The 15,678-nt window shown below is 41.7% G+C and overlaps 1 protein-coding gene across 1 annotated transcript in view; it reads left to right on the top strand.

Annotated features, from left to right (window-relative positions):
- LOC124283205 (adenylate cyclase type 10-like) overlaps positions 1-15,678 on the top strand; it is a 43,361-nt gene that overhangs the window by 1,292 nt on the left and 26,391 nt on the right. Inside the window, 9 exon segments of the mRNA XM_046719236.1 lie at positions 29-166; positions 830-976; positions 2,812-3,017; positions 3,419-3,485; positions 4,253-4,456; positions 5,106-5,188; positions 5,647-5,829; positions 7,577-7,695; positions 14,911-14,987. Of these exon segments, the coding sequence (XP_046575192.1) occupies positions 29-166; positions 830-976; positions 2,812-3,017; positions 3,419-3,485; positions 4,253-4,456; positions 5,106-5,188; positions 5,647-5,829; positions 7,577-7,695; positions 14,911-14,987 (1,224 nt within the window).

Raw genomic sequence — 15,678 nt, 5'->3', positions numbered from 1 at the left:
CATAACAATGCAATATCTACATTCCCAGGCTTCACGTCACTGTGCGAGCAATACAGCGCCATGGAGAAGAGCGGTATTGATGCACTCACCAGCACTCTCAACTCATACATGGGCGCCATCGTGGACGGCATTCTCTCCTCTGATGGTGACGTCCTAAAATACGCCGGTAACAATACAGTATAAACTTGTTCATAAAACACATCACATTTCCAGAGTCGCATCATGATGTGTAAATTGTGAATCCCTAGTTCGTTTATATTTTCTTCCGAAATCCACTATTCTTCTGCTGTACATAACCTTAATTTGGAGAACATTTTTCATTTGTTTAGGTTCAAGGATCCACCGACAACTCAAAAGCATCTGTTGTTTGGAAATGATTGACATTAAAAATGTATATTTTAACACCCGGCCTTAAAACGAATGCGAAAAGTGGTACAGAATTAGAAAACAAACAATAAATGTTGAACTGAATATAAGACGTCATAACGTTAAACGTGACATTTCTTGTCGATTTGATCATCTTCAATATTGCACCCCGACGGGTTATTTGCAAAACACCTTGGGTGTTTATTATATACTGACGTACAAAAGAAAGTAGACACCTGGTGTTTTGGGATTATTTGAAAAGTGTTGTGATTTTGACTGGCAACTTCGCAATTGGGCACGATATCTGTGGTACTTTGGCAACATATTAGGAAAGTCTGTAACTCATATATCACTGTAAAAACTCTTTTCAAAACATTTACGTCGCTTTTTGGAAAGTAAACCAAAAAGCCCTTGTGTGTACTTTCTTTTGTACGCCAGTTTATTTTATTTTCTTCGTTACCAGGTGATGCCATCCTTGCTCTGTGGCGGGTGAATGTGGAGTCAGAGCTCCCTGTCGCGTTAGACCGAGTCATCCAGTGCTGCCTCGACATACAAGGGCAATGTGGAGAGTGGGACACGGACATTGGCGTCAAACTCACCGTCAAAATGGGCAAGTCCAAATTCCGTTCATTGGTTTCAGTTTCCTACTCTGAAGAACGTAGGTCATCTCAGCTCGTTAATGTTGCAGTGGACATTAGCTGAGGAAGCTAATCTAATGAATTAGAATTGTAGCTGGGAAGTAAATACATGTATAAAACGACATAAGTCCTAACCAAATTTGATTAAGCTTACAACGATTGTCCAATATGGAAAGCCTATTGCGTGCACCAATGTGCACCAATGTCCATCAATGACAAGCATAGCAAATCTACACCGAGCGGAGTGAGATATCATACTGTTTCTAAGTTTTGTATCTTCTATTATACATATAGTTGTCTATCACATAAAGTACATTTTTGATTGGTGTTTTCTTTAAATATTTACTTTCAAAGCTTAAATTAATACACAATGGACTGAGTGGTCAGGCTTGATTGATTGGGTATCATCGTATCCCTGTTCTATGAATCGACATTGATATCAAACACATTACTGTCTGGTCCTCGGTTATTTACAGAGCTAAATTGGGTTCATTTTATAGACCCCCAACAAAAATGGGTTTGATTTGGGTATACTATTTTTAATAAGTGTTAATCATAGTTTACAGTGAACGCGATTCCGAATACTAAGTAAACCTTTATCATCCAAAACTGTGCTCAACAGGAGATATCGCTTGTGTAAGATCATATGTTATTATTACCCACGTGGTCAACGTATGGGTAGTTGCATACTAATCTCGTACGTCACACGAGTGTTGTATCGCGTTGACTTGACCTGAGATTCTAACAATTTGATTGGATAACCGATGACCTCTCAATTAGGTCACGTTGTGACGGAACTACTTGTTCATTCATAACAAACACGTGAATTCATTCATTCTACAACTTATATGCATTGTGAGAATGTAAACATTGCGAACGTTGCCGAATTGCTGTTTAACTGTGTGTCTAACTGAGACATTATGTCCGTCGAAAAACATAAACGCAAAGTTTCCACCAGTGTTGTTAGCCGAGTGAAGCAACTGCAAACTAAGAAACAGGGTGCTACGGAGTAGTTTAATGTAGGAGGCTGTATGAGGCGATGACAACTGATATGCATCGTGACGTCAGTAACCAAAGGGGCTAACGAGCAAGGCGTAGTGACGTCATTACAGTGTGACGTCATGCAAAAAAGTGTACTACAGAACAAAACTTTTCCGCAACCTCTTTATGAAACCGGTTTCGGTTTGAAACCATAAAAATAACCAAAAAAATATGCTATTTTGTCAATTCAATGCATTCAAGGAGTGGGTAATAAATAAAATACCACACTCGGTCTCATTACATACGAATTATACGAAACTTGTGACCTTCTCATGGTTTCTGACCTCGCTTTCGGTCGGTCAGATACCATAGGAAGGACACTCGTTCGTATAATTCGTATGTAATGAGACCTCGTGTAGTATTCTCTATATATCTCCTAGGAGATATCATTTGACAGTAGATTTTGTACAATGCCCTGACAATGCTATGACGTCATCAACTTGATGACGTCACAATGCTATGACATCGCTGCACTGCACTCTAATGGTAGTACAGTGTTGAGAGATGTACATTTTTCATTGAAAACTAATGAAGAATGATTGTTGATGATAAATAGAATCTCACCCTCGTGTCTACCGATATCAATTATATCAACACTCGTTGATAAAGGTAAAAATATCCTCGGCAAGCTTCGGATATTTGTAACTTTATCAACTCGCGTTGATATAATTGATATCAGTAGACACTTGGGTGAGATTCTCTATTTAATTACCTATTTGAAATTTACCTTGGAATGTGTAAAATGTAACTTTCGTGGTGAAAACAGGTATTGCTGCTGGCGATATGACCATGACCTTCCTTGGAAACGACGAGTTCCGCCATTACGTTGAGCTGGGGCAGGTTGTGTCTGACGTCAACAAGGCTGAAAGCTTCTGTAAGTCCGGCTATGTCGTCATGTCACCCCATGCCTGGGAGATCTGCAACTCCGGTGGGTATGAACACGAGGTCATGGAGGATGGCGCCCATGTCAGGGTAGGTATTGAGTCACTAGGAGTAGATGTATGCTTTTCACTTGGGACTTTAATGGGAAAGATAAACTTGTCGTGTTGTCTGCAAATATGTCCGCAGTCAAACACTGTTATGTCAAAGTTAAAGGGATTACGTTATTACTTCGAGTTATCCAAGGTTAGACACAACTGCAAAATGATGACTCATTAAGGAATACGAAGGGACATGTTTTTCTTCGAGACAACCGAACGTTCGACACTTGTAACGGTGTTTGACTCTGATGCACCTTTATAAACGATCCCACTAGACACAGTATAATAACATTCGGTCGGTTCGGTATATTCAAAACCATCTCAACTACATGAATGAATTTCAGTATCATTAGCTGTGTCAACTAAAGGATTATATAACGTTCTTTGTTCCAGGTATTGGAAGTGAAACCGGAACCAGTTGTTGCTAGGGCATCAAGCCCCGAAGTTGGGAAACAGAGAGGTACTCTGTACTTAACAGGGCATCATTTATATTGCTGTAATCTTGCTAAGTATTTGGGATATCAGTAATACCGCTAAGAGAACTATCAATGCAAAGCAAGTTCATCTATCCTGGTGGCAATATATCGATGACAAGTTAGTACACGGTATCAGTGTTAGTCACGGTACTGTTGCAATGGTAGCACTACTATTGCAATATTGTCCCACTGGTGGCTCTGCTGTTGCAATATTGTTTCAATGGTGGTGCTGCTGTCGTAATATTGTTGCAATAGTGACACTACTATCGTAATACTGTTGCAATGGTAGCACTACTATTGCAATATTGTCCCACTGGTGGCTCTGCTGTTGCAATATTGTTTCAATGGTGGTGCTGCTGTCGCAATATTGTTGCAATAGTGACACTACTATCCTAATACTGTTGCAATGGTAGCACTACTATTGCAATATTGTCCCACTGGTGACTCTGCTGTTGCAATATTGTTTCAATGGTGGTGCTGCTGTCGCAATATTGTTGCAATAGTGACACTACTATCCTAATACTGTTGCAATGGTAGCACTACTATTGCAATATTGTCCCACTGGTGGCTCTGCTATTGCAATATTGTTTCAATGGTGGTGCTGCTGTCGCAATGTTGTCGCAATAGTGACACTACTATCGCAATAGTGTTGCAATTGTGGCACTACTATCGCAATAGTTGCAAGTTTAACTACTGTCGCTGTACATGTGTGGTCGGCAGTTCAACCCATTTCATCTTCATCTCAATCCAGAGCGTCGTTTCTCCCTCACTGGTGGTGCTCTAAAGTTCGTACAGTCCCAAGGGCGGCGCATGACGCTCGCTACAAACGTTATCCACCAGGATGCCGTGTCCCCGCCCGATGAGAAGCCCCCGGCTGGGACTCACAATAGTGTGGCTGAGGCCTCGGCCAGGAAGACAGGCTTTTCTACCCGAACCATGACAGGGGTGCTGAAACGTACGTTTTAAGAGTACATGTATTGTTGCGTTTAAGCTACCATATTCCTTTGATTTCTTTTGCCATTACTGTGTTGTGAATTGTTATTTCTATTTTGTGTTGTTGTAGCTGTTATTTGATGATTGTGAGGTATGCGTGTGTGGGGTGGGGATAGGGGTGGGATAGTGGGTTGCAGTTGAGAAAGAAAGTTGTGAGTCTAGGCACACGAAACAGACTCCGAGGCGACAGGTTTTGTACACGTAATGGCGTGAGCCAGACTGGATAATAACAAGTATCACTATCCACTCTAACGTATGGCGCGGCTAAGTGGCCGAACTTTCTTTCTCCCCGCATATTCTATGAGAAGCCCGAAATGATGACTTTGTTAGACGTGTTCCACTTGTTTGGAAACCACAATAACGGGGACCTTACACTTTGCCCAAGGGACGCAACTCTGTATGGTGTGTTGAGGAGCGTTAGGTTGTGGAGATAACCATACCATGAATCAGTTAATAACACTGGCCAGTCTTATCTGTTTCAATTGTTTTGGCGTGTTTTTAGCTGTATATTGACCCAGAACTATTCATGGGTACTGTATAAGTGATCATGTTTAATTATCGAACTCTGTACGCAATGCGTACAATACAGACATAACGTGTTCATATTGCAGTACGTAACATCGTAAAGACGGTGACGGCGATGCGATTGGAGGAGACGTTACGGCTGTACGTGCTGTCTCCCGTTCTGAAGAAGGTAGGTCACGTTTATCAATTCTTCTTGGGATTATTTGTTTTTGTAATCTACTTTAGGCCGCCGTGTCCAATGTTCATGCTATATCAGCTTGTAAATAATCCAGCCTGGATCAAACAAACCAGTGGTTGATATTGTGAGCAACGGATACCGGACACGCTACCATCGACGTCACCGAGCGTGGATAACCGACACATATATGCAGTCGGGTCAAAGACGTTTCAGGATTTCAAAATGATTGCAACGTCATATAAAAATCTATTGATGGCGTCATGTTTACCTTGTTTTCAACATAAACCAGACTGATCTTTCACCACAGAAGTTTGTAAAGTTTGGAATTGAAGATGGCCTTGCAGTCGTGGCTCTAGTTTCTCGCTGGTATTCGTTTTCGTTAATGAGCATATTCATATTTGTAATAATCTGCATCTTATGATTGCCTTTAAACTCTTTGCATCCACCAGATCGATGACAACCAGCCTCTCGAGTTCCTGTCTGAGATGCGACAGGTGTCCATCGTCTTCATGAACCTGGTATTGGACGATGACGTCAACAGCTCAGAACATCTGCAGAATATCTTCGACATCGTTTTCAGTCACATCAAGGTCGTTCATGGCTGCTTGAACAAGATCTTCCTGTTTGATAAGGTGTGTGTCTGTCTCAGGTCATAAACATGGTTAGTGGAGCTATGGGGTGACAGTCTTCCACCTACAGCTCCTGATGTATGTGATTCGTGGGTTAGCTAACGCCAGCCTGTATGACATCATGAGACAAAAGGATGTTGTTCTTGAGAGGCATTTAGAAGTTGGTGTTAACGTAAAACGCAAATAAATATTATGGATGACAACTTCGTCTTTATTGTATATGACAACGTTTCTGGGCTATTCCTTGCCCCTTCGTCAGGTGAATACTAACAAGCAAGATACATCAATGAGTATATATACTCATTGGACACCCCCTTTTTCATCAACCTCGTGAACACCAACCTGAACGACCCCTCCGCCTACAAGATCTTGCCCAAAGACCCAACTGCTAGACTGGAACGTCAACACAAGAAGGCCCATCATATACTCATTGATGTATCTTGCTTGTTTCTATTCACCTGACGAAGGGGCAGGGAATAGCCCTGAAACGTTGTGACATACAATAAAGAAGAAGTTGTCATCCATAATATTTGCGTTTTACTAAAAGATGTTAAAGCGTTGACTCGTCTCGCCAAAGATAAATCTTCAATTTACCCGCACAATTACAATGCGTTGAGACCAATTCTTAGCCTACCAAGCCGTGAAACGTTTGTAATTTTGAAAAAAGCGTCAGTCAGTCCCTCGCTGTGTACACAATAGCGCTCAGGTTCACTGGGCCCTCTTAGGAATAAATAACTTTATTGCAGTAGAGGGAACACAGGCCCATTATATAGTGCACTGAACAATGGATACATATGTTGGGCCCTCCTATCTTCGTAACTCTATCCTTATTGCATTACTCAATTACATGTGGGAAGGAGTCGAGCGGTGTCTTACTGATATTTATTTAAAGGAATCCATCCAGCGATAATAAGTGAGTGAGTTAGGTTTTATGCCGCTTTTTGCAATATTCCAGCAATACCACTGCGGGGCACACCAGAAATGGGCTTCACACATAACTGTACCCATTTGGGGAATCGAAAACCACTAGGCTCCCCACCCACCCCCTATCCAGCGATATGAAAGTAACACGTACGCGACCTAAATGCGTCACAATGAAATTTCACTTTCTGCACACAGCATCATAAATTACCAGTTATAAATTTCCTGTTAGGACATGTTTGTAGACAAGTACAGTGACGATAACGTAATACACTTTGGTCGATAAATTACTTATCGGGATAGTATATCATCGTGGTGAGACACACCCCTCGATACGAACCGTAATCGCAAATATATCCATTGTTTCGACCATGTCATATTATAAGGTCTGTGCTGCTGCATTGTAAACTAGCCGTTGAAATTGACACATCTGTGAATACACACACAAGCTTTACCTTTATTATGAAATAAACAAATACACCTTGGACAGCCAACAAATTCACTTACGTGTGATGTCTAATAGCGTATGAGAAGGAAACATACTCATGGAAACGAATAAGGGAACACATGAAAGTACAAGTGTTCCTTTATTCTTTTCCAGGTTTCTGCACAGGGTTTATTTGTATTGCACTGTGGGTGAAAATCTGGAAATAAATAAAGGAACACTTGTACTATCATGTGTTCCCTTATTTGTTTCCATGAGTATATATATGGATGTGTGAACTTATGAGAAAGATGTACTATTTGCAGGGAGACAAGTTTAGATCAACAAACTGATGCACTGAAATAAAGCCATGTGCACATTGATTATACGTCCATCTGTTTTCAGGGATGTACTTTTCTGGTTATTTTTGGTTTACCGGGTTTCAAACACGAGCGGGACTGCGCACATGCACTACAGAACTCCGTCAAGATGAAGACAGTCCTAGACAAGCTCCCGTGGATTCAGTAAGTTTTGCTCAATATTTGATTTTATTACACTAATCTGGATTTGTATAGGAAAAATAACCCCAACAAAAAATTTCTTTTAAACGATACGTGAAGAAGTCGCTTATAGGCATGCCACCCGTGAGGTTCCGGGTTAGAATGAATCTTCAGTAACCCATGCTTGTCGTAAGAGGCGACTAACGGGATCGGGTGGTCAGGCTGACTTGGTTGACTTGTCAGTGTATCCCAAATGCGTAGATGCTGTTGATCACTGGATTGTCTGGTGCAGACTCGATTTTTTACAGACCGCCGCCATATAGCTGGAATATTGCTGAGTGCGGCGTAAAACTAAACTCACTCACTATAGGCATGACACATACCAAGTTACCGAGATTGATTTCAAGTTGAAGTTGGCGTGAGGTGTGACGCTTGAAGAATAGAATAGAAAGTGTGTTGTTGTGGGTTATGCTATTAGCCAGTTAACATAAGTAACGTTTAACTTACTTAAGGCTAGCTGAACGTAACGTGTAACTTTTATATGTTACAGGGTAACGATACTGCAGGCTAGCACAACATAAGATTATTGTAGCACATAGACTAACGCTTAGTTTCTGAATATATATAATTTAGATAGTAACGAACAAACACATTTAATTTGAAAAGGATCAACAGGGAGACCAGAGATTTCCTGAGGAAATCTAGACTTGTTTCATTTAGGGCTTTAGCATTGCAGAGAGGGCCAGGCAGTAGGGAAAATAATGTAGTTCAGGGACTGTGAGACAGACTAGCTAGCACACCGTAACTGTATTGCTTGATGTCACAGCGTAACAGTGTTTCGTGCTAGCACGACGCATGATCATTGTAACGATGCTGTTGGATAGCACAACACACATATATTGCGTGTTATCACAACGTACCAGTTCTACCGGCTAACACAACGAAACAGTACTAATGGGACTACACGAACGGCAAGACGGCAAAGAATCGTCCATCATACACCATGCAGTGCATTACAGATGCTGATTGTTTTACGCCGGTCTCATCACTATACCCTTTGTATGAGGTCCACGAGTATTACAAGCTCCGCCACACGCTGACACGCAATCAGCCAAGTCCCCCAGCCTGGTCATCAAAATTAATCCTGCCCTGCGAACCATATCCATTCAGTATCCTCATCCATCTTTATAGACGGCGGGACCTGTGAATCTTCAGCAACCCATGCTTGTCGTAAGAAGCGACTAACGGGGTCGGGTGGTCAGGCTCACTGACTTGGTTGACACATGTCATCGTATCCCAATTGCGTAAATCGATGCTCATGTTGTTGATCACTGGATTGTCTGGTCCAGACTCGATTCTTTACAGGCTGCCGTCATATAGCTGGAATATTGTGCGACGTAAAACTAAACACACTCACTACAGGCGGGAGGCAAAAGTGGCCCACTCGTCTTAGGAACCGCAATATCGGATACCTATGAGCGTATAGGAGGAACCCGGTGACCATTGGTTCGATTGAAGAGATTCTTGGGTTTTTTAGTCTAATACCCTTGCTGGATTTCTCTTTGGTCGACATCCTCATTTCAGGTTTTTCCTCCCACGCAAAGCTGACAGGCTGTGAAAAAAAAACAATTCCAAGCAGCCTTTAGCCACACTCGCGCCTCATCATATCACCATTGTTAAAGGTTTGCAACAATCTATGAAGGTAATCTGATTACGAACATAGGTGTCGACGAAACCGGTATAAACCTAAAGGTTACTCCGGCAATTCATAACGGTAATCTGATCAAGTTGATTAAAACCTTGTTTGAAACCCCCTGGACTGCGCTTCAATTGAAATTCCGATACTCCATTTTAATAAACATAAATACGACCATTATCAAATGAATTGCCTCATTTCCCTCGTATCGAGTTGCTGGTTCGTTTCAGTTGAGTCGGCAGGACGGAAAATCGATTTAATCATATTCTTTCATAACAACATTTTGTCTCACGGGACATGTTTATAATTATTATAATTACGTACAGTTATTATGTTTATAATTGATAGAAAATTACAAAACAATAACATTCTTTCACAATCTTTATTCATGTCGTGAATAACGACCTCCTGTGTAGGGTGCACATGAAACGCTCCAACAAAACAATTGATTCCATTGATTAAAACACAACATCGACGTCTATAACTCCGTTCTGTCGTTATGTACTCTCTAAACAATAGTGTAGCCACGGTTAGGGCCAATGACGTGGAATTACTTGCCCTCAACACTCACGGGCTATTTATGTTGATTGACTGTGAACAGCTGTTTCTCTGAGAGAGGAAGTTATTCTATGGTCACAAATACTCCATTTATGAAGGCTTTCATTGGCAATAGCATTGTGTTACACCTTTGTCAAATCTGGTTTTCAGTTGGTTTAAATGGCATATCTACATATGTATTCTACGACTGTCTAGATGAAATAATTTATATCCTTTGGCTTTTTTTATGTTTATCAGAGACATATCTAAAGGTATTAACATATTGTCTCGGTCTTATATCATTAGTACATAACAGACATTATGGTGAAAGAATATGGCTCGTAAAAACACGAAAGACTTATCATGGGTAATCTCTTTGACCCATTCGTAACAACTTGTCAACGGTTCCAATACTGGATTCGCTTTGGTGCTATACGCTGCTGCTGAAGCCAGTACAAGTGTTCCTGAAACAAGTCTGGATCTCCTGTTATCACAGCACTGAGTAATACTGAAGACCTCAAATATTCATTCACATCTACAATGTATGCATACATACATACAGCATTTACTAGCAGATACAGGAGGTGCAAACACTGGTATTACACCCTTAGGCCTCTCATATATTGTCTTGTCTCGTTGACTTCAAACTGAAGGCGGTGGGTGCCCTGATGGTTCCCTCGTCAATCCATGACGGGTTTGATTCCTTACGTGTGGAACGTCCGGCCAACTGTTCTCTCGACGGATGTTAAGCCATGCATTAACTTATTCAGCGGATGGTGATAATCAGATTAAACCGGTGTTACAGGTGTTACGTCCGTGCGATTGCGTAATAGGTAGATGTCCTGCTTTGATTGGACAGTAGGTATGCTTTATATAATATTACCAAATCCGGGTCTGAGCGCAATCTTGTATGTTCTCCCCATCCAGGATTGCATCCTGAAGGCAGCTGAGACAATGGTTGCCACTATGAATATAACACAGATTGGAATAAACAGTTGCTGAGATGGTCCCTCGCCTATAGTAACCCATAGGGTAAATGCTATAATGTTCACCAGCATATGCAGTCCATACAGGACATTATACAGTCCATATAATCTGCTACACTTCCAGAACGGCAGACGGCTTGATTGAGTCAGATTAAATTCCAAGTCCAGTTCGAACCTTTGGATGGGTACGAATGAATACACCATGGTTATACAGAACCACACTATGAGACGGGGCAGCTTTGCAGTGAACAACTTGGTGGGTTTCTCCTGGTTGAATCCGCCATACCTGCAGCGGAGGTACACACAGTTTACCTGGTGGCTGCTGTTCTTGGTATGATCTCTCCTCAGTGCTATGTAGGTCGGGATGGTGAGAAAAATACACTGGACACCGAATAGCAGAAATCCGTAATACTTGAAGGCCGAGAAACATACGGCGTAGGCTATAAATCGCCCCCAGACTTCACCCAAGCGGCACAACACTGATAGAATTTTGGCTTTCGTTGGCACGCAGTATCCTGCTCGACCTAAGTCAAGATCTGTTAAAGCTGCGGCCATACTAACGGATGACAGAACTGGAGACACAAATTTTAGAATATTTGTAAACGTTAGCGTTTCCACGGGACGATCAAGGAGGACATACGTCTGTATCAAGGATTGAGGTCCTCCTTCCAGGAGACCCTCTATCATCTTGATGATGAGGAGACTGAGGACGACATAGCTGTCCACGATGGGGTAGCGGTCACATATCTCACATATATTTCTCCACACCTGCCCCAACTGTAGCGACACCAGGACCATTCCCAGTCTTCGAAGATTCTTGTCCTTCTTGCTGGTCGTCTTCTCCTTACAAATTTGGAAAAAACACAACACCGTGCTCAGAAGAGATGGGGCGATGACAAAGAACAACAGCAGTGGCCACATGGAAATACCTTCTTTGTAAAACGTCACCACCTGGAAGACATCAGTTCCGATGTCTGCCAAAAACACAACAATGGCTGCCATGGCAAACAGTTTCTGCAAAGTTGTCGGCGTTCCTGCTAACTTTCGTTTTAGAAGTTTGATCTCATCAACAGCTGGGTCGAGACCGCTGTCCTCGAAGGAGATGCCAATGTAGTCTTTCTTTTGATGCGTTTCTTGGATCGTGATTAGCACGGTGTACGGTCGTTCTATTTTTTCCAAATCGGAATCTGATGAATCTACATGAGTAAAGGAAGCTTGGAGGAGGATTTCCAGGACGTGTTCCACTTCTTGCATCCAGTTCAAGAAGGAATCATGATGTGGGTACGTTTCATGTTTCGCGTTCTGTCCGTTATCACTGGTAGATAGTTTGTAGATGTCATTCACTAATAGAAAGAAGAAGAAAAATAGCTGACTCTGCTCCTTTTGAATAGTGTTACACCAAGGCTTGTCTCTACGATAACACCTCTGCACGAAGTCTATGTTCGTGTCCCCTTCTTTGTGATTATCCAACCAGGAAAGCAGTTCGCCCTGAGTGAGTTTGTCATAGTTGGGGCAATTTAGGTCACTGCACTTCAATGCAGAAATAAGATATTTCCATTTTGAGTCGATCACCTGTTTAGCTCTTTGGCGAAGGCTGCACATGAGACAACTGCATCCACATACGCCCTCGTCATTACCAACCTCGGGCACGGAAGCATTTGGTCCAGCGTCCTCTAGCTCCCCGTTCCCTGTTTTCGTGAGGGGTGCCGTTTCAGAAACATGGTATGGGTCGTCATTCGCGTCGTGCCTCTCATCGTCGTCGCTTCCTCCCAGAGGAGAGTAGTAAATCTCAGTCTTACCTGCTTCTCCGTCCTGGGACGGCACTCCCGTTTCTTCGATGTCGTCTGCTGGTATATCCATCTCGTCTGCCCCTTCGTACAGATCCAAAGCGGACAGGTACACGCTCTTCGCGCTGCTGGCGAGGCTAGCAGACGACTGGTAGCGGGAGGTAGGCGGAGTCTGAAACCCCTCGTCATCTTCCAACGGACTCGCTTGACCTGCCATGTAGCTATCAATACTTGTCATGATTGAATCCAGGGCTTGCACCAGGGGGGCTGGGCTTGCAGCTACAAAACTCCGAGAAAAAACGCTGGGGCTTTCTAAGGAAAGCTGAAAACAGGAACATATAATCCAACAGGGCAAAACGACCTTCTAAAATTCACTGGAGCGCAACATATCCGTCAGGTTTCTGTTTAAGTGTCCTTTGTCAGCGTATCCACAGTAACTAGAATCTTCTGCATAGTCATACCTCCTGTCTTGACTCCTTCCCAGCGGGTCAGTGGGGCAAGATAATCTTTTCGTCCTGGATGTACAGGAATTACATCAGATTAAACCATTACCGGTCTAACAAGGATTAAAACATGACACTAATCAGATGCACAGCTTGTACTAATCCCAAACTACTCCCAGTTACTTTCCACTGAGTTCACTGTAACGTGTCACGGTAAGATCTCCCCTCATGACTTCAACATGCTATGGTGAATTTATCGATCGTTGGTTAAATAAAGAAGGGGTATGTGTACCCACCTATATACCGCGGGACCGCTTTGAGTCGCACCATAAGCCCATCTGAATGGACCTTTGTGAAAGACGTCTCCGCTTGGTTGAACTGTACATTGTGTGCGTGAACAACATTACAATAGCCTGTGGTGACACGTGTTTAAACACAGGTTAAGAAAATGACCTTTCTGATAACCCGGTACTTCCGTACGATAGTAATATAACAATTTCCTTGTTTGTATATTGTGTTTCATATGAATATCTTATTATAACTGTTATTCTGCAATGCGTTGTTATGCAAATCACGTTTCCTTTTAACCAACATCGAAATAAAAAGTCATTAGCGTTACATGCCGGATTAGGTCAGCAGTAACTTGTACTTCAAACAAATGATAAATCATTTTCTTGACAAGCGTTTTAACTGAACAATTATTTCAGCTGAACACTGCCTCAAATTTGACATTCTAGGGTTGCAAGTGAATTATATCACCACGTCACCAGTTCTGACAATGCATAGAAGGACGAGAATATTAGTCACATGACTTCATAGGTTGTGTCCATGTTAAATACGTAATATGTCAGGAAATATGGACAAAACAAAAAATAATTTTAATTTTGTCAGTGTTTTCTGATACATACATGTATATGAGTAATTATTAGCTACACTTCCAGTTTGCGTCAATAATCTTTTCGTCCTGGATGTACAGTAATTACAATGTAATTACTGTACATCCAGGACGAAAAGATAATTGACGCAGAGGTACAGATAAGCTGATATTTATATGAAAACCCCTATTAAGTCTATTGCGTACAAGTACGCTTGAAGTTTAGAAAATACTCAGTAAGTTTGATCTTACATGCGTACACAAGTAAATGTCAAATTTTAGCTTGCGTACCGGTGGTTAGATAAAATAACTGAGGTATACTGAGATGTTTTATTTCAACATGTGAACTTGGCTACTTGCAGTCTTTCTTATCGTTTCTCATATTACAGATCAAATATGAATAGCAAACACGTAAACCGACATTTAAACTTATTATTTTTATACAAATTTATGGAAAATGGCAAAATACCCAACTTGAGTTGGATTGAGGTGGGTACAGTATATTTGGTTACTCAAAGGAAAATTAGGATAACCAATTGAGATGGAACACAAGCGAGTACATAACTCAATGACCCAAAAAGTTATCGGTACTTAGCTCTGAATACATGTAATCAAATGACGATATAATGCACAAGGTTTGTCGTCTCCCAACACAAGTTTAATTAATATATGCATGCAACTGTATAAATCCGACCAAGGGCACGAAGAAACGTATACAATTAAACGACACTACGTTCCCATGTGTTGCAAGTTTCTCGTGAAACGCTGATGTGTTTACAGTTCAGTGCCAATATTTACCGTTAAACAAACATAGCCGAAAACAACAAAGCTGTGCAGGGACGAAAACAAAGCCAAGGTGTTGTGTTAATTAGAATGTGTGACACCTGTAAAGAACAGTACTCTTTGTCTCTTTCAGACGAGTTTCAATTGGGGTAACAACGGGGACGACATTCTGTGGCGTGGTTGGCCATGCACGACGTCACGAATACTCAGGTAAGCTCCCCCTTTCCATCCAATGCCAAACAATCCGTTTTAGCCATGTTTATACAGACAGACAGGAGTGTATGCATGTGTGTAGTAGATAATCTAATATAGAAGGAAGAGATTACATAACTATGCAAGTCTTGTAACTATTCACACATCCTTTTATGAAAAACAATAACAATTACATAAATTGTTATATTATTATGGAGACTGAAATAGCTAATAAGACGCAATAAGCAACACGTAAAATGCATAATACCTTACATCACTTGAATGTCGGGTTCGAGACAGATTGCTGGAATATTGCTAAAAGCGGCGTAAAACTCACTCATTCATAATGTCAAAGGGGTGTCTTCAATAGTAACACACTTTCTGGATTAACGGTTCCCGGGTTATCAGACATGTACATCAAGTTTAGAGGCACAATGTCACACATTCTTGACAATATTTTTGCCAATATCATATAGACATATGCACACTTTAGCTTCCTAAAGCGCCTCATCATCCCTCACGACTCGCCTAGACTTCGAGGCGACTCAGAGAACATACAGAATGATAGACATCGAAAACTGTCGTATCAGAACACACAACAAACGGCGCGAATTGTGTGGTGCTGTAGTTTTCATCACTTGTAATGTCGGGTTCGATTCCCCACATGGGTACAATGTGTGAAGCCCGTTTCTAGTGTCCCCCGCCGTGT

Source organism: Haliotis rubra, unplaced genomic scaffold (genome assembly GCF_003918875.1).
Source record: "Haliotis rubra isolate DU_JTF1 unplaced genomic scaffold, ASM391887v1 Scf310, whole genome shotgun sequence".
NCBI lineage: Eukaryota > Metazoa > Mollusca > Gastropoda > Lepetellida > Haliotidae > Haliotis > Haliotis rubra.
This window is presented reverse-complemented; position numbering and strand designations above follow the sequence as displayed.